At 36.6% G+C, this 24,431-nt stretch overlaps 1 protein-coding gene across 1 annotated transcript in view; it reads right to left on the bottom strand.

Moving 5' to 3' along the window:
- Positions 1–2,030: 2,030 nt before the first annotated feature.
- The window catches only part of SYT16 (synaptotagmin 16), a 115,471-nt gene continuing 93,070 nt past the window's right edge, over positions 2,031–24,431 (bottom strand). The window contains exon 6 of the mRNA XM_063091368.1: positions 2,031–2,344. Within this exon, the coding sequence (XP_062947438.1) occupies positions 2,031–2,344 (314 nt within the window). The remainder of the gene's footprint in view (positions 2,345–24,431) is intronic.

Genomic DNA, 24,431 nt, shown 5'->3' with positions numbered 1-24,431 from the left:
TGTAAATTTTAAACTGAATGCTGCTATTATGTCACTGCATAAAGGAAAGCATAATGAGGCTGCTCTACTTCCCTTTAAACACAAGGCATAAAGAGAGTAAGGGATGTGAAAAGCCAATCCTTTGTGCTGCTGCTTAATCAATTGCACTCAGTTCTACTCAATGACTTAGCCACACTGCAAATACCACTCAGCAGTTAATGGATATGATGCTGGAAAAGCACTTTGAGGTCTTCCAAAGCGAGGTAGGGTAAAAACCCAAAGGAGCACGGTTTTATTACTTATTCACAGTAACAGAGCAGTAGTATATATGAAACTCCCATGTTCTGAAAAGGAATTAAGATATTCATCTATTTTGCAAATTCTGATTCTTCCATATGAAAGCATTTCTTTCAAAAAGATTGAACCTTGAAATCATAGTAGAGTGATCCTGTGCCCTAGTCTGGTCTTGTCAGGATAACCATTACACACTGTAAGGAATAAAAATGTTCTTCAAGTGTTACAGCCTACGCTTACAATCTGTCAAAATGTAGAGCTGAAGAGGAGTTATGTGTTTTTAACTGTATACAGCCATCAGTATCTATCACTCTTCCCACAGACAGGGAAAAGTCAACAATGAAACCTAAAAGCTAAAAATAAGTGACTGAGCAATTGCTCAGAAGAGCTGCACATGGAGCACAGGGTTAAATGTACACACATTCCTCCCCACCCCACCCCCCATTTTTTTTTATTACTGCTAATTTAAAGTAATTGAAATTAAGGGCTCAGATCTAAGAATAAATAAAATAAGCATGCACTGCCTAAATATGTAAAAGTTAATCATAAGTAAAATTCCATGCTCATAACCATACTGTATCAGTGTTCTGAATGGCACGTGCCCAGAAGGCAAGTAGTGACTAATAGGTGTTGCTGCAAATGCCATGAAAAATGACAGTTATAGGCACTTCAAATGCTCAGAGAAAAATTTAGTGTCATTCTGTATACACTGAAAATATTTCTTCATTCACAGATGTTATGTTCACTTCTAAGAATCAATCAAATCAATATGTATTAAAGACCTATTGTGTGCAATTTACTATACTGTACCAGTGGAAAATACTACATAAAATATAGAGCATGGTTCACATGTAGGAGTACATTCAAAACATAGGTATGAGTATATATAACTGAATATAGAAAAAGTATAATCCAAAAGAACACCAAATTCAGAAAAATCAATAAATCCATGACTTAAATAGGTTTTTTGGTTTTCTTCTCATTCTGTGAGAATTTATTAGGTGAGAAAGACAGCATAAAAACTTTGAAAATTACAAGTTTGAAATCTTGCATACTGAAAAGGAGACAAGATGTCTTACAACACTAGCTTTTGAACTCTTTTCTAGCTTTGAAATGATTCGTCTAACCAAATCTCAGAAATCACAATATATAAGTGAGATAAAAGAATTAATACAAATTTGTTTTATAAGTGCAAGTTTATAACATTTACTTGTTAGGTAAATAGTTGTTGTTTTTTTTTAAGATAAAGAGAAAAATGTGAAATAATAGATAAAGGATTAGAGTTACATTCTATGAATCTCAACATCTGATTCATTTCTGTATTTTGGAGTTTATTGCACCATATTAAGAAAATTCTGATTCATACACCTAAGTAGTTGCAAACAGTGACATTTATCAGCTCCCTTGCAATCTCAGGTTATTCTTCAACCAAACAGAGATAGCAAGAGAAGCTTTATCCCATTGTCTGAACCAAAACTCAATCTATTAGCACAAATTAACTCATCATCACCGGTCTTAACTATGGTAATATTTCCATACAGTGTACTTGACTGTGCATGTGAACTTTTTAAATTACAATATTTAAATCCAAATCAAGCCTTTGAGAAACCCAAAGCACTCACTCAGAATCCCCTAGGGGTTAGTAGAATCTCTATTTGAAAGCCTGAAAGGGTTTCCAGGATGCACTGACTTGGTGTCAGTAGACAGCCACAAAGGTGACCAAGGCGGATATATCATGCAAACAGCAGTTGGCAAACCTAGGATTCCAGCAAAGTGTGCCATCTGCAGATCTGCTGGCCTTTGGTTTCCTTCATTTCCTCCCAGTGATCTTGTTCCTCCTCTCCACTGCTGTTTTGGCCCAGAGCAATCCAGCCAATCATCTCTTTACGCTTCATAGTACGCCTGTTATAAATGGAAATCATCAACGTGACATCAGAGAGCTGAAAGAGGGCCACCTGGAAAACAAAGGTCTCCTTATAGACAGGATTGGGCTGACCACGTCGAATGGACGTCTTGCAGCGGGACATCTCTTGGCCCACAGAATTGAGGAGAAAGAGTTTTCCGTATGTATCTGAGACAAAAAAAAAAAAGGAGGGGGGGTGGTGATGAGAAAACATCTGTACTTTCCGCTTTGCTAGTTTAGCTGTAATATTTAAATGGGCTGTAAATTTCTCCTTTCAACATATTGGTCAGTGGATAGGCCTAGATCTTCCTGTTGGAGCAACACATCTTACATGAATTGTTAAGGAAAGGGATTACTACCTGGAATGCCTAACGTTTCATGTGGCCCACTACCTGGCACATTGCTGACATTCATTAGAACCTCTGCCTGTGAGGTTGTGTACACATGCTCAGGCATATGTGCCACAGTGTCTGTGGACATGCACAGCTCTTCATCCACATTTTATTTATATAACAAGATCAATATATAGATTTTGCAATTTTTTTTTTCATAGTCAAATTACTGTTTTACGCCTGAGGTAAAGATGCTCTTCCTGCTCTATACATATTCTTTGGACCATCTCATCCACTTCGATGGTTTCAATGACAACTACCAAGTCCATAGCTCTGGACTAGGCTTCTTTCCCAAACTTGAGATCCAGTTGAATACCCTACTTCTCTTGAATATCCCACACACATCTCAGACTCAACATGTTCCCAATTCTAAAAATAAGCTGCTCCTGTTCCCCATCTTTGTGAATAGTAGCATCATTCACTCAGTTACCCAAGTCAGAAATCAGGATTTCATTTTTTATAAGACTGGCTCCCTCACCCCCCAGTCCACCCAATCAGACATCAATTTCTGTTGATTCCACCTCCTACATAGCTCCATATCCCCCCACTTCTTTCCGTCCCCAGTGCCACTGAACTCAGGTCACCACCATCTCTCACCTGCATCATCTCACGTTTCCTCATTGATCTCCCCATCAGTGGGCTGCCAGAGTGATGTTCATAAAATGCAGATTAGGTCATGTCAGTCCCACTAATAAACGAAAACTGAACCTTCGATACTTCCCAATAGGTTCAGGATAAAAGCTAAGTTTCTCGGAGTGCTCAGTGCCCTGGTCTTGTTTATCTTCCAGCCATGTTGCTCACCACTGTGGCCCTTCTCCCCTGCATTCCCACTCTGCTGACCTACCACCTTCCTCCGACCCACCTGCTCTCCTTCCCTTTCACTTCTGTTCATGCTCTTCCTGCCCTGATATCCACCTTCACGTGACTTCTCTTTATTAAGTTCACATTGGACATCACTTTATCCAGAAATCTTGGTTGACTCCTTTCCCCCACCCCCACCAGCTCTCGTTCAGATTAGCCTCCTGTGTCATCTACCAAAACCTAGTGTCTTCTCAGCACTGATCATCCAGTATTATCACTGCATGTTTACTTGTCTGCAAAGACTGTCCATTTTCCAGTGGTAGAGAGAGGGATTGCCTGGTTTACCACTGTGCCCCGGATGCCTGGCCTACTGTCCAATGTGCATTATGTACATTTCAGTACATACTTTGTAATGTGTGTTCATGACTAGCCAGGAAGCTCAACTTTTTCTTTTGTTCTCATATTTTCAAACTTGTAAAATGAAGTTAAACTCCTCATTTCACAATCCCTGCACTAGAATGCTATAAAATAATGACTAGTATCATATGTTTAGTCATTTATAAAAAGGACAGAAAACATCCAAATTTTACCAACATAGTCTACTTTTGGTAAAATTCCTGAATGGATCATTACAAAGAATATTATCTTCTCAATGATATTTTTATTAAAATCAGTTAATTTATCAATTTCTTGACTTTTAACTACAATTTTTACTACTAACTTATATGTGTGCAATTCTTTAAAAAAATCAGATTGTCTGGGTGTTTCCCAAATTCTATTATTCTGTACATTTTGTACAACACAGGCAGCAAACAAAGTAGAGTTTACTGTTCACTTTCCCACATAATGACCAGTCAAACTTTTTAACGTGTAAACCCAGCTCTCTGTAATTTACTGTTCTCTCCAAGAGCATTGTAAGATGGGAAACAAATTACAACTGCAGTTTTCTTTCTATGTTGATCTTTTTCTATTCCGGTTTGATGTGTTATTTTGTGCACTTATCTGCTGAGAAACACAAGGTGTGAAATTACACTTCAGGTGTGAAAACACTTCTCTGTCTCAGAAACAGGGCTCTCCACTCTTCAAACTGTTCTACGGAAAAAGCTGTCAGAAAACCGACAATGGGGGAGTGAATTTGCATTTCCGCAGCTGTACAGCTACATAATTCCTGCAGGAAAAGTTCAATCCAGTCACCAAACTGCTCTGGCAATTCTGCTGCCAGCTACAGCAGAAGGAATTGAGATAATCTTGCAAACAAAGACGTGCTCATTTCACAAGGAGAGAAATTTCAAGCTTTATCCTGTCACAAGGTTGTTTTTCTAATTACGAGAAAGGCCACTTACTACCAAACTGCCATTGCTGAAGTAGTATGACACAAAGGGAAAATAATAATTTTATAAACAATCCAAACTGAGGACATCTGACCAAAGGAAGGGAAATGTTGCTGATCATTCCAGTTCAAAGGGAAGCTTTTATCAACAGTAATAATGTGCTCACTTCTTAATGTCCAGAGCAGAGGCTGTACCCAGGAAATTCTGCTTGTGTGAAATATCTGAAGAGCATGACTGGGGTCTTGTGGTGTTCTGTGACTTACTCTGATGACCACCAATCAGAATAGCTAGAGAAAAAGTCCAGCTAAGTAGGTTTCCAATTTAAATGAGCTCTCTTTTAATTCTTTGGAAATTGATAATGGTGACTACAAAACAATACCAAGCTACATTTATCTTCTGATGATGATTCAGAAAGCATTACAGTATCTTTCGTATCTCAGAACCATTATCAAAAAGCTAAATGAGTCACAAGCCCTTGATAGTACCGTCAACTGCTTTACTGGCCACTTGCTTCATTCTTTCATTTATCCATATGTAACTGATTATACATATTTGTAAGGTACAGAGTTGAATATCAATGCCTGTGTACAATGTGTGATCAAATCAGGATAATTAGCATATTCATCATTACAAAACGTAATCATTTCATTGTGTTGAGGACATGCGATCTCTCTTCTAGCCATTTAATTATAGTTGGCTAGCTCAACTGTACATCAAGAGAACTTATTTTTCCTAACTAGCTATTTTGTGTCCATTAACCAATTTCTCGCTACCCTTCCTCTCCTTTCCCCATTCCCACCTCTAGTAACCACAGTTCTGTTCTCACCTTCTGAAAGTTCAATGTATTGAACTGCAATGAATCTATAGAATGCTTTGGGGATTATGGACATTTTCATGACATTAATTCTTTCAATCCATGAACATAGAACATCTTTCCATCTTTTTATGTCCTCTTTTATTTCTTTCATCAGTGTTCTGTAGTTCTCATTGTAGAGATCTTTCATCTCCTTGGTTAAATTTATTCCTAAGTATCTTATTTTTTTCATAACTATTATAAATGGGCTTGCTTTCCTGATTTCTTTTTCTGCTATTTTATTGTTGGTGTATAAAAATGCTACTGATTTTTGTATATTGATTTTGTATCCTGCAATTTTCCTGAAATTGTTTATCAGCTCTAAGAGTATTTTAGTGGAGTCTTTAGGTGTTTCTATATAAAAGGACCATGTCATCTGCAAACAGGGACAATTTGACTTTGTCTGTTCCAAACTGGGTGCCATTTATTTCTTTCTCTTGCCCGATAGTATTGGAAGTACTAGCTAGAGCTATGTTAAATAGGAGTGTCGTGAGAGTGGGCATTCTTGTCTTGTTCCTGTTCTTAAAGGAAAAACTATCAGCTTTTCCCCATTCAGGATGATGTTGGTAGTGAGTATGTTGCATATGACTTTCAATTGTGTTGAGACACTTTCCTTCTATACCTAATTCCATGTTCATCATTCCACATATGTTTTTAGAATTTAACTGTATAAGTGGATGTAAATAAAGATATCTAAAAAATATTTAACAGTATCTTGCACATTAAAATAATATTTAACACTGTAGTGTATGTCTTTTTGATACTTGCTTTTTTTTAATCCAGCATTACATTTTTTTGTATTATCTCTATGTATATATACTTGTGATTAATTTATTTTACCTGCTGTCTAATGTTCCAGTGTATTAATAAATCACAATTTGCTTATCCATTGTCTTAATGGACACTTAATCATTTATAATAACCAAGAATTGAAAAGATTTCAATGAACATTTTTGTGTATTTTGCATTGTGCCAATATTCAAGAATTTCTCTAGGATATACCTACAAGTAGATTGCTGTGCTCTCTACAAATTCTAGATACAAAATCTTTGCTAGTTATATTTACTGCCAGTATCTTCACACCGCCCTGGCTTATCTTTTTGCTTTGTTTATAGTGACTTTTGTAGTACAAATGTTTTAAATTTTTGTGGAGTAAGGTTTATTTTGTCTTTCTTTTCAGTTGATGCATTTCTCAAGTTAAGAAACCCTACCTAAACTCAACAGTCTCTCATATGAGGAAAAATGGAATTAGAAGATAATACAAATCTTTCCATGAATTGTTTGAAAATGCTTCATATTTTCTCCTAAGAGTCTTAAGAATGTGTTTTTCACATTTGATCTTTAATCCAGCTGGAACTGATCTTTGCATATTTTTGCATATGATGTGAGGTAGGGCTCTAATAATTATTCGACATGGGAAGCATTATTCATTAAAAAATCTATTATCTCCCTGCTGATTTGTAAAACCACATCTATGAGGTATCAAGTTTCCATGCTTGAGTGTCTTTCCTTAAGCCTTATATTTATTATCATCATTTTATAGTATGTCTTAATATCTGCTAGGAATAATCTATCATCTTTTTAAAAACTGCCTTACTTATTCTAAGCTCTTGTTTGGTTTGATTGACTCTTGCATATGAATTTTAGAATCAGCTTTTTAAGTTCCATAAAAAAACAAAACAAAAAAAAGTAAAACATCCCAAGAAATTCTGGTGGGATTTTGTTTGGGAGTGAACTGAATGTATAGATTAAATTTTGAAAAGCTGTTGTTTTCACAATATAGAATGTTGTCTTCAGTGAACAGAGTATACCTTCTATTTAGTTTCCTTTTGAGTCTTTTGAAAATTTTTGTAATATTTTTCTATAACTTTCTTACTTATCTTTTATTAATGTTATCCTTTTGTATCTTATTTTGTTGCTCTTATAAAGAGCAATGTTTTAAAACTTTACTAATTATTGATAGATGAAAACAATTGATTTTGTGTAATAAGAAATATTACTTTAAATTTGTAACATATTTAATGTAGACAATCAGATTTTCTACAAATAATGTCAGTTTCATTTCTTTCTTTTAAACTTTACATTTTTATTTTTCTTATCTTATTCTACTGAACTGCCTTGAGCATCTGTTCTAATATTAAATAAAAGTGGTACTAGTGGGAATCCTCATTTTGTTCCTGATTTTAAAGAGATTTCAAGATTAAGAATGGATAGTGTAGATTTTCTTAAAACGTCTACTACCAAGTTAAGCAAGCTTCCTTCTGTGCCACATTAGTTGTTGATATTCTAAGATCATTCCCGGACTAAAGCAACACAAAACCTTAAAAGTGCATTCCCTTTCTTTCTGATTTACTGTTTGTCTTCTGTATTTGTTGGTTTCTTGGGTTGTAGATAAACTTTTTTTTTCTCTTCACTGTTGGCACTTTTATTTTACTAGTGGGTTTTGATTTTTCTTGAGTTTTTATGGCAGTGGTAGTTATTTTTCAGGTGCCAAACCCAGTACTCCCTTGAGAATTTCTTATAAGGGTGGTTGTGTGGTAGTGAACTCCTGCTGTCTTTGTTTGTCTGAGAAATATACTATTTGCCCTTTATTTTGGAAGGATAGCCTTGTGGAGTAGAGTATTCTTGGCTGGCAATCTCTGTCTTTTAGTATTCTGAATATATCATCCCATTCCTTTCTGGCTTTTAGGGCTTGTGATGAAAAGTCTGATGTTAGTCTAATTGGGATTCCCTTATAGGTGATTTGACGCTTCCCTCTTGCAGCTTTTAAGATTCTCTCTTTGTCTTTGAGTTTTGCCAATTTGACCAATTTGACTATAACATGTCTCGTAGGAGACCTTTTTGGGTTGAATACATTTGTGGATCTTTGAACTTCCTGAATCTGAAGATCTGTGTCTTTCCCTATACCTGGAAAGTTTTCTGCCACTATTTTGTTGAATATGTTTTCAATGCAATCTCCATTTTCCTCCCGTTCTGGAATACCCAGGACTCAGATATTTGAGCACTTAAGTTTGTCTGATATCTCTCTTAGATTTTCTTCAATGTTTTTAATTCTTTTATCTTTTTTTTTTTTTTTTTTGGTCTGCCTGTGTTATTTCAAACAGCCCATCTTCAAGGTCAAGCAATTGCAGATAGATCTACCATATGACCCAGCTATCCCACTGCTGGGAATATACCCAGAGGAATGGAAATCACCTAGTTGAAGGTATACCTCTTCCCCAATGTTCATCGCAGCTCTATTTACAATAGCTAAGAGTTGGAACCAGCCCAAATGTCCATCATCAGATGACTGGATATGGAAAATGTGGTATATCTACACAATGGAATACTACTCTGCTATAAAAAATGAATGAAATACTGCCATTTACAACAACATGGATGAACCTAGAGAGAAGTATATTAAATGAAACGAGTCAGGCACAGAAAGAGAAATACCACACGTTCTTACTTATCTGTGGGAGCTAAATATAAATAAATAAATACACAAATAAACTGGGGGGAGATGGAAGAAGACAAAACAATTACAATTCCTTGAAGTTGATATGACAAGTGAACAGATATGAGGTTGTTGGGGTGGGGAGAGGGAGGAGGGAGGGAGGCTTTGGTAATGGGCCACAATAATCAACCACATTGTATATTGACAAAATTAAATTAAATATTTTTTAAAAAGTGCATTCCCCAAAATCACCTGCCAGTAAGGCTCCAGTTGGACTCCAGTAATGAAAGCTACTTGTACCAGACAGGAAAGAAGAAGGATAGGGGGCCACAGCTCTCTAGAATCAGTTCCAGGCATGTGCAAGCATTAGCATATGAAAACGCAATAATTTTTTCCATAGTGTTCAAAGATCCTTATGTCTGCACACAGCTCATATTGGCCTCTTTCCTGTGATGCCTGTGTTTATGAATTTACTATAAATAGGCTTCTTGATTTTTACTCCCCAGGCTTCCGATGATTAAATCCTATAATAAACAACTTCTGACCCAACATACCCACAGTATTTCCTATTTTCCTGACAAAATCTGACTGATATAGTAATTGGCAATCTAAACTGGAATACTGCCATCATTAAAAAAAAAATGAGAATGGGCATTAGCCTAAAGATGGGTGTCAGCTGATGAAGAACTAATATCAGAGGATAGAACAGTGGGATCCATAATCCACATTATGTGATAGTAAAACTGCCATCTGCTATACCTTGAAGGAAGAACGTATGTCCAATGAGTTTGTTGCTCTAGGGAAACAGATTTAAGAACTGAGTGATAGAAGTATGTATTCTGTAGCATTGGCTTCGTATGGGGGGAGAAGGGGAAAGGTAAGCTTGGGAAAAAACTGACCAGTGTGCAAGGAAAAAGAGAAAATGCAGAAATTCAGACCTTTTTGTGGCTGGAAAAGCTGATCTCTTCCAGACCTCCAAATAGTAAGAGATGGACTTTAAAAGGCTTTGAGCAACAAAGGCCCAGTAAACCCTCTCAGATGAATGTGATATTTAATTCAGGTCAAATATCAAACTTAGAGTGTGGCCTTCCCACCAAATTTGAGTGGGCTGGGACACGTGACTGAGTTCTGAACAATGAAATGTGAAAAGTGATAAATGTCACCTTCAACTGTGGCTATATTCAACCACGTTCACCCAAGCAAGAAATCTCCCATGCGGGCTCTTCTCCTTCCATGGCAACAAGGGAGGACACATACTGAGTGTAATATTATAGCCTCATTAAATGCAAAGATCCTATATGCCTTGGTCACAGTTTAGAGGAGTCACATGACTCACTTTCGACTGTGATGCCAAAGGAAAATAAACTTTTGCTGACTTAAGCCACTGAGACTGCAGGGGTTTTTTGTTGTTGTTGTTATTGCACCCTAACCTAGTCTACATTAACACATCTTCTATTACACATATGCTGAGAGTAATTTTTATCATTAATGGTGCATTTTATCCAAAGCTTCTATTAGCATCTATTAAAATATTTTTTCAAAATTTTAATTTTTTTTTACCAAAAGCTTCTATTTGCATCTATTGACATAATCATGTTTTCTTACAAATCAGTTACTATGGTAAAGTACACTAACAGATTTTCCTAATGTTAAATCATTCTTGTATTCCTGAACTAAGGCCAATTTGTTGGCAATTACTTGTTTGTTTGTTTTTCCCTTATACATTACGAAGCTAGGTGGGCCCAATATGAATTGCAGTGCATGTGAGAGGGTGTGGGTAAGGGGGACAGGGTAAGATTGGGAGAGAGATATTAATCTAATCTTATATCTATCTTTTACATGGCAATTTTTATCCCCTTATATTTATTATGACTACTAGTATATGTTGATTTATATTTACTGTTTTGGTTTGTGCTTTCTATTTTTCAGCATTTTCTATGCCTTTAAAAATATTTTTGCTGCTTTCTATTAGATTGATTGCATGTTCTTTGTTCTCATTTATTCCCTCTGTTGGATTGAAAGTTCGATCAAAATTTTAACATGTACACTTGGTTTAATGCCTAAAATTAACATTTATCTCTTTCTCCTCTTTTTTTTAAATATCTTAATTTTTAATAGACTTTATTTTTTAAAGCAGTTTTAGGTTTATAACAAAATAGATCAGAAAGCACAGAGATCTCCCCTATACACCCTGCTCTCACATACAGCCTCCTAATCTCTTAATTTTAATACTAGTATTTTGTTTTTCCTTGAAGAACAGCATCAGTCAAAACAACCAACTCTTATATGGTATATTCACAGCCTAGTTTTACAACATCCTCTGATCTCTCTCCAGTGCTTTTTTATTTTTTCAGTTCTTAAAAATTGTGTTCAAATACACATAACATCAAATCTACTATCTTAACAATTTTTAGGTTAACAGCTCAGTGGTATTAAACCCATTCATAATGTTCAACCATCACTACCGTCCATTTCGAAAGCTCTTTCCACCTCGTAAAACTGAAACTTTGTACCCACTAAACAATAGCTGCCCATTTCCCTCTCCCCACAACCCTGGGCAACCACCATTTTACCATCTGCCTCTTTGATTTTTAATACTCTAAGTACCTCATATAAGTGGAATCATACAGTATTTGTGTTTTTGTGGCTGGTTTATTTCACTTAGCATAATCTCCTCAAGGTTCATCCATATTGTAGCATATGCCAGAATTTCCTTCCTAAGGTTGAATAGTATCCCATTGTACATTCAAGGTACTCGAAAAAAGTCCATGCAAAAATAGAATTAAAAGATAATATGAATCTTTCCATGAACTTTTTGAAGTACCCTTGTATATCACATTTTGCTTATACATTAATCCATCAACAGAAACCTAGGTTGCTTCCATGTTTTAGCTAATGTGAATAATGTCGCTCTGAATATGGGTGTACAATATTTCTTCAAGATCCTGTGTTCAATTATTTTGGATATATACCCACAAGTGGAATTCTAGATCATATGTTAATTCTATTTTTAATTTTTTGAGATACAGCAGCTGCACCTTTTTACATTCCCACCAGCAATGAGCAAGGGCTCCAATTTCTCCATGTTTTCACTAACACTTGTTATTTTCTGGTTTGGGGGAGGGGCTTTTGATAGTAGCCATCCTAATGGGTGTGAGATGGAATCTCACTGTAGTTTTGATTTGCATGTCCCTGATGATTAGTGATATTGACCATCTTTTCATAGTCTTGTCTTTGTACATCTCCTTTGGAGAAATGTCTAATCAAGTCATTTACCAATAGTTTTAGGAGTTTCTATATATTCTGAATATTATCAGATAGATGGTTTGCAAATATTTCCCCCATACTGTGGAGGCTGCCTACTCTCTTGTTTCCTTTTTATGCACAATTTTTTTCAACTTTCATAAAGTCCAACTTGTCTATATTTTATTTTGTTACCTGTGCCTTTGGTCATATCCAAGAAATCACTACCAAATCCAATGTCATAAAGCTTTTTCCCTACATTTTCTTCTAAGAATGTTATACTTTTAGATCTTACATTTAGATCTTTGATCAACTTTGAGTTAATTTTTGTATATGGAGTTAAGCAAGGATCCAACTTCATTGTTTTGCTTGTTGATATCCAGTTTTCCCAGCATCATTTGTTGAAAAGACTATTCTTTCTCCAGTTGAATGGTCACGGTCCCCTTGTCAAAAATCATTTGACCATATGTGAGAGTCTCTGCTCTCCTTTTAAGTAATATAAGGACCTTAAAAGTCTTTGATTTCCACCTTCTTTCCCCAAACTTCATGTTATTCCTGCCTAAAGTTTTATTTCCACTTTCTTGTTGAACTCCAAATATTAGTCATTTTTACTGCTGTTCCTGTTTTTGTTTTATCCAGTCCATGCAGGTTTATATTTACTTACATCCTCACCAATTTCTTTGTTCATTATTTCTTCTTGCCCCTCATCACTTCCAATTTCAATTTCTTTCTTCATGAAATACACCATTTAGTAGTTCTTTTACTGATAAAACTTCTATTACTGATAAAACTTCTATTTTTCCTTCACTCAGGGAACAAAATACTAAGTTGAGTGCTTTTCTCTCAAGACTTTGATATTGCTGTCCCATTGTCCTGCAGCACCCATCACTGCTGGTGAGAAGTCTGTCCTCAGTCTTACTGTCATTCCTCTGTAGGTAACTGGTTTTTATTTTAAAAAAAACCAAAAACCTTCATTGAGATATAATTCATATACCATGGTAACTATCTCTTCTTTCCTATTGTTTTAAAGATTTTCTGTTACTTTGTTGTCATTGTGAGAATTAAATGAGGTGATGTAGAAAAAGGATATCCTATTTGCATTCAATAACTTAGTGCCACATCTAAATCTTCATGTGAACTGGCCATAATTTTGAGCTCATAGTGGCTTTTAATACACAATATCCAACTGAAAACTGGACCAGGATTTTAAAAGCAGGTCATATGTCACCTATCTGTTCATTTTCATTGAGTCCTTCCTTCCCTGCACCCATTTGTCGACTGCACACCCCGCATCCCACTTGTTCTTCACACTAAGCACGAGGCAGCTTGATTTGCTTTTTTCTTTCCTCTAATCTGCTATTGTGAGAGCCTAACAAGGTTAATATGCTGCTGCTGTTAAGTATTATCATTTGGGATGTAATTATCACATGTGGCTAATCATGCACATGCTGAGAAGCTGGGGAACGTGTTGTTTTTCACTGGAGGGAACATCTTAATGATAGTTTTTGACAAGGACGATTATATGTGTATATATACACACATATACACAATGCAACAACACATTTAGGAGGAGACATAGCACAGATGAAGATGGCTATTCTGGCATCAGAACAGCTAACTTTATTTTTTAATATAGCATGTCTATTTGCAACATTAGCTTGTTAACCTCATTTAATAAGGAAGAAAATGAAATTTTAGAGAGATTAAATAAAATGTTGAGGCCACGCAATAATTGGGTGGCAGGCCTAGGATAAGAAGAGAATAGAGCTGCTAAATTGTTATTGAATTGCTTTTCCAAGCAGCTACATTTGGAAGATAACCAAATGTTTCCAATTCTTAATGCTAACTTTTTCAAAAGCACTTGTAAATGCACACCAGGATATCAGCTGTCTACCAGACACTGTACACGGCTTTTTAACTTGGGCAATCAGCCATGTACGGACCTGGAGACTATCCTTTGCCATCAGAAGATATGTAGATTAGCCTATGCTGACTTAACAGCAAAAATGACAATAGTTTTTAACAGTGACCACATGTACTAAATGAGATATTATCTTGAAAGTGACTAGAATGATGCTTAGCACATTGTTACCTGATTTGAGCTGATTTGTTCATGTTGTTTCCTCATTTACATACTGTTTATGAATATGTTCTATGGGCTAGTTTCAGTAATTTTTTTACTGGTTATGAATATTCATGAAATACAAAGCTGATTGTCATCCCTCGTGCCCATGATGCGAGGGCCAGATTCATACTGGCAGCATGCCCATTACCACAAATTGCATTTGTACCCTGTGTCCCCCACCAAATAAGCCCCAACTTCCCTCTCCCTCCCCCCAACTCCTCTTTGCAGCCAAGGAATGAGCTCTCCCTCTGCAAGTCCAACACACTACTGTGGTCTTTCCCTCCTTCCTTCTTTCTCTCTTAGCTCCCACATATGAGTGAGCACATGCAGTATTTATCCCTCTGTGCTTTGCTTATTTCACTCAACATAAGTTTCTCCAAGCGCATCCAGTTGTTAAAATTGGAGTATTTCATTCTTTTCTATGACAGAGTGGTATTCCATGGTGTATATATACCACAGTTTCCTTACCCAATCATCCATCAATGGACATTTAGGTTAGTTCTGTTTCTTGGCTATCATAAACAGAGCTGTGATGAACATGGGAGTGCAGGTATCCCTTTGACATGATGATTTCCATTCCTCTGGGTATATACCCAGAAGAGGGATTGCTGGATCATATAGTAGATCTGTCTGCAGTTGTTTGAGAAACCTCCATACTGGACATTTAGGTTAGTTCTGTTTCTTGGCTATCATAAACAGAGCTGTGATGAACATGGGAGTGCAGGTATCCCTTTGACATGATGATTTCCATTCCTCTGGGTATATACCCAGAAGAGGGATTGCTGGATCATATAGTAGATCTGTCTGCAGTTGTTTGAGAAACCTCCATACTGTTTTCCATAGTGGTTGTACTAATTTACAGTCCCACCAACAGTGTAGGAGTGTTCCTTTCTCTCCACACCCTCGCCAGCATTTGTTATTCAACATCTTTTTGATTATAGCCAGTCTAACTGGAGTGAGTTGGTATCTCAATGTAGTTTTAATTTGCATTTCCATGATGACTAGTGATGTTGAGCATTCTTTCATGTACCTGCTGGCCATTTGTACGTCTTCCTTTGAAAAATGTCTATGCAGCTCCTTTGCCCATTTTTGAATTGGGTTATTTGGTTTTTTACTCTATAATTGCTTGAGTTCCTTGTATATTATGGATATTAATCCCTTGTCGGGTGCATAGTTACCAAGAATTTTCTCCCACTCTATAGGTTGTCATTTCACTCTTCTGATTGTTTCCTTTGCTGTGCAGAAGCTCTTGAGCTTGATACCACCCTGTTTGTTTATTTTTTCTTTCACTGCTTATGCTTTCAAACTCATGTTCATAAAGTCTGTGCCCAGACCTAGATGCTGAACTGTTTCACCTCTATTTTCCCTTAGTAATGTTACAGTTTCAGGTCTTATACTTAAGTCTTTAGTCAATTTTGAGTTGATTTTAGTGTATGGTGAGAGGTGCATATCTAGTTTCATTCTTTTGCATATGGATATCCAGTTTTCCCAGCACTGCTTGTTGAAGAGGCAATCTTTTCCCCAATGTTGATTTCTATTGTCTTTCTCAAATACCAGATGGCTGTAAGCCTGAGGGGTGATTTCTGGGTTCTCTATTCTACTCCACTGGTCTGAATGTCTATTTTTATACTAGTACCATGCTGTTTTGGTTACAATAGCTTTGTAGTATAATTTGAAGTTAGGTAGTGTTATGTCTCTAGTTTTATTATTTTTGCTTTGGATTGCTTTGGCTATACATGGTCTTTTGTTGTTCCACATGAAGAGTAAGATTATTTTTTCTATTTCTGTGAAGAATGTCATTGGTATTTTGATGAGGATTGAATTGAATCTGTTGATCGCTTTGGGTAGTATAGACATTTTCACAATGTTAATTTTTCCAATCCAAGAGCATAGAATATCTTTCCATCTTTTTGTGTCTTCTTTAATTTCTTTCAGAAGTGGTTTGTAGTTCTGATTGTAGAGATCTTTCAACTCCTTGGTTAAATTGTTCCCTAGGTATTTTATTTTTTTCATGACAATTGTAAATGGGCTTACTTTATTTCTCTTTCTGTTAATTCATTATTTGAGTATATAAATGCAACTGATTTGGGGGCATTTATTTTGTATCCTGCAATGTTACTGAAGTTATTAACCAGCTCTAGGAATTTTTTGATAGTCTTTAGGTTTTTCTATATGTAGTATCATGTTATTTGCAAATAGGGAAAGTTTGACTTCATCTTTTCCAATCTGGATTCCCTTTACTTCTTTCTCTTGCCTGATTGCTCTGGCTATCTCTAGTACTATGTTAAATAGAAGTGGTGGGAGTGGACACCCTTGTCTTGTTCCTGTCCTTAAAGGGAAGGCCTTCAATTTTTCCCCATTCAGAATGATACTGGTGGTGGGCTTGTCATAAATGGCTTTTATTGTGTTAAGATATTTTCCTTCTATGCCTAATTTGTTGAGAGTCTTTATCATGAAGGAATGTTGAATTTTGTCAAATGCTTTTTCATCATCTATTGAGAAAATCATATGGTCTTTGTCCTTGAGCTTGTTGATGTGATGTATCACATTTATAGACTTGCATATGTTGAACCATCTTTGCATCCCTGGGATGAATCCCACTTGATCATAGTGCATAATTTTTTTAATATGTTGCTGTATTCTGATTGTTAATATTTTGTTGAGAATTTTTGCATCTAGGTTCATCAAGCATATTGGCCTGTAATTTTCTTCTTTTTTCTGTCTTTATCTGGTTTTGGTATCAGAGTTATGTTGGCCTCATAGAATGAGTTTGGGAGAGTAGCTTCTGTTTCAATTGTTTGGAGTAGTTTGAGGAGAATTGTTATTAAGTCCTCTTTAAAAGTTTGATAGAATTCAGCTGTAAAGCCATCTAGATCCAGAGTTTTCTTTGTTGGAAGATTGCTAATTACCACTTCAATCTCCTTGCTTCTTACTGGTTTGTTCAGGTTTTCTATCTCTTCTTGGCTCAGTCTTGGTAGTTTGTATTTGTCTAGAAAGCTATCCATATCTTTGTAGAGTATACATAAAGCAAATGTACTCCACAGGGCCCGGTTTTCCAAAGCCTTGCAATTTCAAATATTGACCTTACAAACAACAGGAAATTTTCCCCAGGCTATATAGTCTCTGTTGTAAGATAAAGAATTGTAACAGAGCAAGGTTGCTGGCTCAAAGACAGACAGGTTACTGACTGCTATGTAAAGATACTGGGAAATTGCTGTAAGAAGAGAATATTTGCTAAAATCAAGCTTTTGTTGGTGGATCAACTTAACTTCCTGAAAATTGCATTGTGGAATGTCTATTGTTAAACTTGTACTTAGAAAATACCCCATCTATGTTCTCTTCCTGTAACTTCCTGGTCTGGAGAATAAATGCAGGAAGAGAACACCAATTCATGGTTAATTTCCCAAATGGTAGGAATGCCTCTATCTTGAGGGTTTTGGGAGATTAGCCCCTTTTGGGGGCTTCTCACTGCTCAGAAGAGATGGGCTTTGAGTAATCTTTGGCAGATCCATCACCCGGGGAGAAAGGGATGACAAATCCGTGGGAGGCAAAGCAACATATCTTCCAGATTTTCTAATTTGTTGTCATACAGGTGTTTATAATAGTCTCTAATGATTATTTGTATTTCTGTGGTACCAGTTGTAATGTCTCCCTTTTCATTTCTGATTTTTGTTATTTGGATCTTCCCTCCTCTTTTTTGTTAACCTAGCTAATGGTTTGTCTATTTTATTTATCTTCTTGAAAAAACAACTTTTTGTTTTGTTGATCTTTTCTATTGTTTTGGGGGTCCCTATTTCATTTAGTTCTGCTCTGATCTTAATTCTTTCTTTCCATCTATTACCTTTAGGTTTGGATTGTTGCTCTTTTTCAGGTTCTATGAGGCATAGTGTTAGGTTGTTTATTTGAAGTTTTTCTGTTCTTTTGATGTAAGCATTTACTGCCATAAATCTGCCTCTTAGTACTGCTTTTGCAGTATCCCACAGGTTTTGGTATGATGTATCTTTATTTTGCTTAGTTTCTAGAAATTTTTTGATTTCCTGTTTAATTTCTTCTTAGACCCATAGGTCACTCAGGAGCCTATTATTTAGTTTCCATGTATTTGTATCATTTCCAGAGTTTTACTTATTATTAATTTCCAATTTTAGTCCATTGTGGTCTGAAAAGATACTTGGAATGATTTCAATTTTTTAAAATTTGCTGAGGCTAGATTTGTGCCCTAATATGCAGCCTATCCTGGAGAATGTTCCATGAGCTGATGAGAAGAAAGTATATTCTTTAGTTGCTGGATGAAATGTTTTGTCTATATCTGCCAGGTCCATTTGGTCTAACATGTAGTTTAAATCCTGTGTCTCTTTTTTGATTTGTTGCCTGGAAGATCTGTTCCATAATGTGAGAGGGGTGTTCAGGTCACCCACTATTAACCTATTAGGGCCTATTTCTTTCTTTAGGTCTAAGAGTATTTGCTTTATATATCTGGGTGCTGCAGTATTGGGTGCATATATACTTATGATTGATATGTCTTCTAGATGGATTGATCTTTTTATCATTATATAGTGGCCTTCTTTGTCTCTTTTTATGTTTTTTGGTTTAAAGTTCATTTTATCCAATATAAGAATAGCTACTCCTGCTTATATTTGGCTTCTGTTTGCATGGTATATCTTTTTCCATCCCTTCACTTTTAGTCTGTGTGTCTCTATATGTGAGATGGGTCTCTTGAAGACAGCACATTCTTGGGTCTAGCTTTTTAATCCAATCAGTCAATCTGTGCCTTTTGAATGGGGAGTTTAATACATTCACATTTAGGGTGGTTATTGGCAGATATTATTTAATTCCTGTCATTTAATTGCTTTTTGTTCAGATGTTTTAAATATCTTTTGATCCTTCTTCCCGTTTTATTTCTCTTCTTCAATGTTAGTTGGATATCTGAGGTGGCATGATTTAGATTCTTGATCTTTCTCACTGGCATTTTTGTTTTAACAGCAGGTTTTGCTTTTTCTTGTGTATCCATAGTAGTGACATTCATTATTCAGATTCCAGATGAAGGACTCCCTTGAGAATTTCTTGCAGGGCTCCTTATGTGGAGGTAAACTCCCACAATTTTTGTTTGTCTGGAAAATACACTATTTCTCCCTCATTTCTGCAGGAGAGCTTTGCTGGGTAAAGAATTCTTGGCTGGCAAGTTTTTTCTTTTAGTGTTTTGAATATATCATTCCACTTTCTTCTGGCTTGTAAGGTTTCAGTTGAAAAGTATTCTGTTAGTCTGATAGGGGTTCCCTTATAGGTGGCTTGACGCTTTTCTTGCTGCTTTTAAAATTTCTCTTTCTCTTTGAGCTCTGCAAATTCGACTATAATGTGTCTTGGAGAGGATCCTTTTGGATTGAATTTGTTTGGGGACCTTTGTGCCTCCTGGATCTGAAGGTCTGCATCTCTCCCTACCCCTGGGAAGTTTTCTGTTATTATTTCCTTGCATAGGTTTTCAATACCTTTTCCTTTCTCCTCCCCTTCTGGAATACCCACAATTCGAATGTTAGAGCACTTGAGGTTGTCTACTATCTCTCTTAGACTCGCCTCATTATTTTTAATTCTTTTTTCTTTTTTTTTTTTTTTTGTCTGCCTGGGTTATTTCAAAAAGACCATCTTCAAGACCTGAAATTCTTTCTTCTGCTTGCTCTAGCCTGCTGCTTTAGCTCTCTGTTGTGTTTTTTATCTCATTGAGTGAATCTTTCATTTCTAGGAGTTCCACTACATTCTTTTTTAGGATATTAATCTCTGTAAATTTCCTCCTTCAAATTCTAGATATTTTTTCTTGTTTCCTTGTGTTCTCTAATTGAGCCTTCTTTTATTTCTTCAAGCTTTCTTAAGATAATTGCTCGGAATTCTTTTTCAGACATTTCAAGGATTCCCTGTTCTATGGGGTCTGGAATTTGAGCATTACTGTATTCCTTTGGTGGTGTCATATCTTCTTGTTTGTTTTGTAGCTCTAGTATTTTTTCATTGATGTTTGGTCATCTGGTAGAGGAATTGCTTCTTCTGTTACTCTGGGGTTGGCTATGAGGATAAAGTCTTCCTCCTCTATTTGCAGGCTCTACTGGTGACTCTTATATCAATGTAGGCAAGTGAGTGGCAGATTGCCTATAGAGTGGCCCTGGCTGCCACTGTGGAAGTGAACTGTCCTTGTGGTGACAGAAGGTGTGGCAGTATCTATATTACACCACCTTGGCTCCTGTTCTAGCTTTCCATGGCTGTAGACTGAGCTCCTGGTGCTGTGCATGTCTCAGCTCATCTCAGTGCCTGCTGGGCTGTGTGTGCTTCCCTTACCCCTGGGCCTTAAACTGAGGCACAGTGCCATGTGGGTCTTGGTTCACCTCCACAGCTGCTAGGCCATGTGCACTTCCCTCCAGGCCTTAGACTGGGCCCTGGTGCCACAAGGTTCTGGTCTCGGCTCACCTCAGAGGCTGCTGGGCTGTGTGAATTTCCCTTCCACCCATGGCCTTATACTGGGCCTCAGTGCCACTAGGATCTCTGCTCACTTCAGCCTACTTCCAGTAATTTTCAAATAGCCTATTTTACCTTCCCTAGCCCTTCAAAATATCACAACACTTTAAAACATGGGTATTTTCACTAAAAGATGAGACAGAGAAAGGGAGGAACAGGGGGAGGGGTGTGGGAGGGTGGGGTGGGAGGGAAAGAGAGAGGGGGGAGAGGGGGAGAGGGAGAGACACCATTCTATCTATCTATCTATCTTAGATGAGTAGAGAAAAAGGTTAAGGTTGGAAATGAAGAAAGGAAATGCCCAGCTACATAACTGGGGTGGATGTGTTTTATAGGGGATCCTACAGAAGATGCTTCAGGTTCAGCTACTTGGTGCCCATCTACCCTATTCAAGTTTGAACCAGTGGAACAGGGTTGGATCTTGAGATATCCTAATTTTTAAAAAAACGTATTGCTGACCACAGAGGCCCCTATCTATGCCTGATTTATGTTTCATTTTTACCCACTTGACCAAGCAGCTCTATTCCAAACCAGACTTACCTGTTGTTCCCAATATTTTATAACTGAAAATTTCAAATATACAAAAAATTTGAAATAATGGTACAGTGGAGAACCATACACCTACCACTTTGAGTCTGCAATTGTTTTATTTTATTCTATTTTCTTTCTCATATACCTGTGCATCTACCTATCCATCAATCCATGTTAGTTGTAGCCACCACTGCTCTTCGCCTGTAAGCTTTTCAGCATGCATTTCATTAACAGGAGTTCAGTATTTTATGATTTTCTTTTTTACACATTAACGGCCCCCTTATTGAAGATTAGAAATGGATATGACAAGTGCAGCAGTATATCTAGCCTCGCTATAGCAGAGGCCTCAAACTGTCAGACACAAATTCCTGACACTATTTTCTGTATTAAGATATGTTGTGGTGACTTGATGATGATCCAACTGAGGGCAAGTTCAACAAAAGAAAACCTTTTAATTTGTGGGTCTGCGTACTTTATGTATCATGCTAGTCACCTAGTTCATCCTAGCTATGTGACTAACCTTCCTTTTTCAGTGCACCTGTGGTCCATATATTGCAAGTTTGGTTACATAAACAGATTGAACATCTAAATGCATTTCTAGGTCATTAGTCAGTATATAACAACATGTGCAAGATCTTCATTTATCTTCCAGCTAATAAATTTCTTTCTTTTCTATTTTTCTCTTTTTATTTTTCTTAATTGACCCCATGATGATTGTATATACTTATGGAGGACAAAATAATATTTGGGTACATTCATACTGTGTTCTGTAATCACATCAGGGTACTTAGTATATCCATCACCTCAAACATTTGTCACTTCCTTGTGTTAGGAACATTCAACATCATCTTGACCAGCTATTGAAAGAAATGCAGTACTTTGTGGTTAACTGTAGTCTCCCTGTATTACTATAGCACACTAGATCCCATTCTTTCCATCTAATATTTTGCATTCCCTGACAACCCTCTTCCCTTCCTTCCCCTTCTCCTTCTCACTACCAGTCTCTAGTAACCACTATTCTTCTCTCTGCTTTCATGAGATCAACTTATTTACCTTCCACATATGAGTGAGAGTATGTGATACTTCTCTTTCTCTCTCTCCCTGGCTTATTTCACTTAACATAATTTTCTCCAAACTCATCCATGTTGCTGCAAATGGCAGAATTTCATTCTTTATTGTGGCTGAGTAATATTCCATTCTGTATACATACCACATTTTCTTCATCCAGTCATCCACTGAAGGACATTTAGGTTGGTCCCAACCCTTGGCTATTGTGAATAGAGCCATGATAAACATGGGAGTGCAGGCGTCCCTTACACTTGTTGCTTTCCATTCCTTTGGCTATATCCCCAGCAGTGAGATAGTTGGATCATATGGTAGTTTTATCTATAGTTGCTTGAGAAATCTCCATACAGTTTTCCACAGTGGCTGCAAAAATTTACATTCCCACCAACAATGTATGAGTTCTCCTTTCTCTGCATCCTCGCTAGCATTTGTTGTTTTCTGTCTTTTTGCTAATAGCCTTTCTGACTGGGGTAAGATGATATATCATTACGGTTTTGATTTGCATTTCTCCGATGATTACCAATATTGAGCACTTTTTCATATGCCTATTGGTCATTTGTATGTCTTTTTCAAAAAATGTTTATTCAGTTCCTTTGATCATTTTTTAATTTGATTATTTTTTACTGAGTTTTATTGAATTGAGTTCTTTGTATATTCTGAATATTAATCCCTTGTCAGATGCGTAGTTTGCAAATATTTTCTCCCATTCTGTAGGTTGTCTTTCTGCTCTGTTCATTGTTTCCTTTGCTGTGCAGAAGCTTTTTAGTTTAATATAATCCCATTTATTAAGTTTTGCTTTTGTTCCCTGTGCTTCTGAAGTATTATTCATAAAGTCTTTGCCCGGACCTATTTCCTAAAGGGTTTCCCTTTTGTTTTCGTCTAGAAGTTTTATAGTTTTGAGTCTTACATTTAAATCTTTTATCTATTTGAGCTGATTTTGGTATATAGTGAGATAAGGGTCTAGTTTCATTCTTCTGCAGCTGGAGCTCCAATTTTCCCAGCACCATTTATTGAAGAGACTATCCTTTCCCCAATGTATGTTCTTGTCTCTTCTGTCAAAAATCAGTTGGCTGTAAGTACATGGATTTGTTTCTGAATTCTCTACTCTGTCCCATTGGCCTATGTGACTGTTTCTCTGCCAGTTTGATTCTTTTGTCAGAATATAATTTATAGTGTGAAATGCACAAAGCTTAGTACCATTCAGCGAGTTCTGACAAATACATACATCCATTTAATCCATGGCCCTTTCAAGATATAGAACATTTTCATCAGCCCAAAACATTCCGTCACAGCCTACCCAGTACATTGTGGCACTAATACCACTCCTGAAGCAACCACTCATCTGCTTTGCCAATTTTAGAACTTCATATCAATGTAATCGTGCAGTAAGTACTCAGTAAGTTTTGAGATTCCTCCATGTTGTTGAATGTCTAAGTTTAATGTTATTTCTCTTTATTGCTTAAGAGTATTCCATCATGTAAATATATCTTAATTTGTTTATCCATTCTCCTCGGGATGGACATAAGGACTCTTTTCACTTTTTGCCATTATGAATAAAACTGCTATAAATTTTCTTGTACAGATCTTTTTTTTTTTTTTTTTTTTTTTTTTTTTTACTTATGGGTTAATACCTAAGAACAGAACTACAGAACTGCTGGGTTCTTAGTTCATGTTTAGTTATATAAGAAACTGCCAAGGCTTTCTCCAGCGTGGTTGTTCCATTTTACACTCCCATCAAGAGTATATTCTCCACGTCCTCACCAAGACTTGGTACAATCGGCCGTGTTAGCTTTACCCATTCTGAGGGATGTGTCTGGAGACTCTGGCTGGTGTTGGTGGGGACTCCTATCTCTATGATTGTTCCCACTAGCACCTGCCCATCAGTAAAACCACTTTACTGAGCTCTCTCCCCCAAGGACTTTACCTCAGTTGGGGGAAGCGGAGGGAGGAGATGGGAGTTACTACTTCTACTATTTAAGTCTTCTA

The sequence above is a fragment of the Cynocephalus volans genome, chromosome 3 (assembly GCF_027409185.1).
Source record: "Cynocephalus volans isolate mCynVol1 chromosome 3, mCynVol1.pri, whole genome shotgun sequence".
NCBI classification, from domain to species: domain Eukaryota; kingdom Metazoa; phylum Chordata; class Mammalia; order Dermoptera; family Cynocephalidae; genus Cynocephalus; species Cynocephalus volans.
Note: the sequence above shows the minus strand (reverse complement) of the source record. Positions and strands in the feature narration are given on the sequence as shown.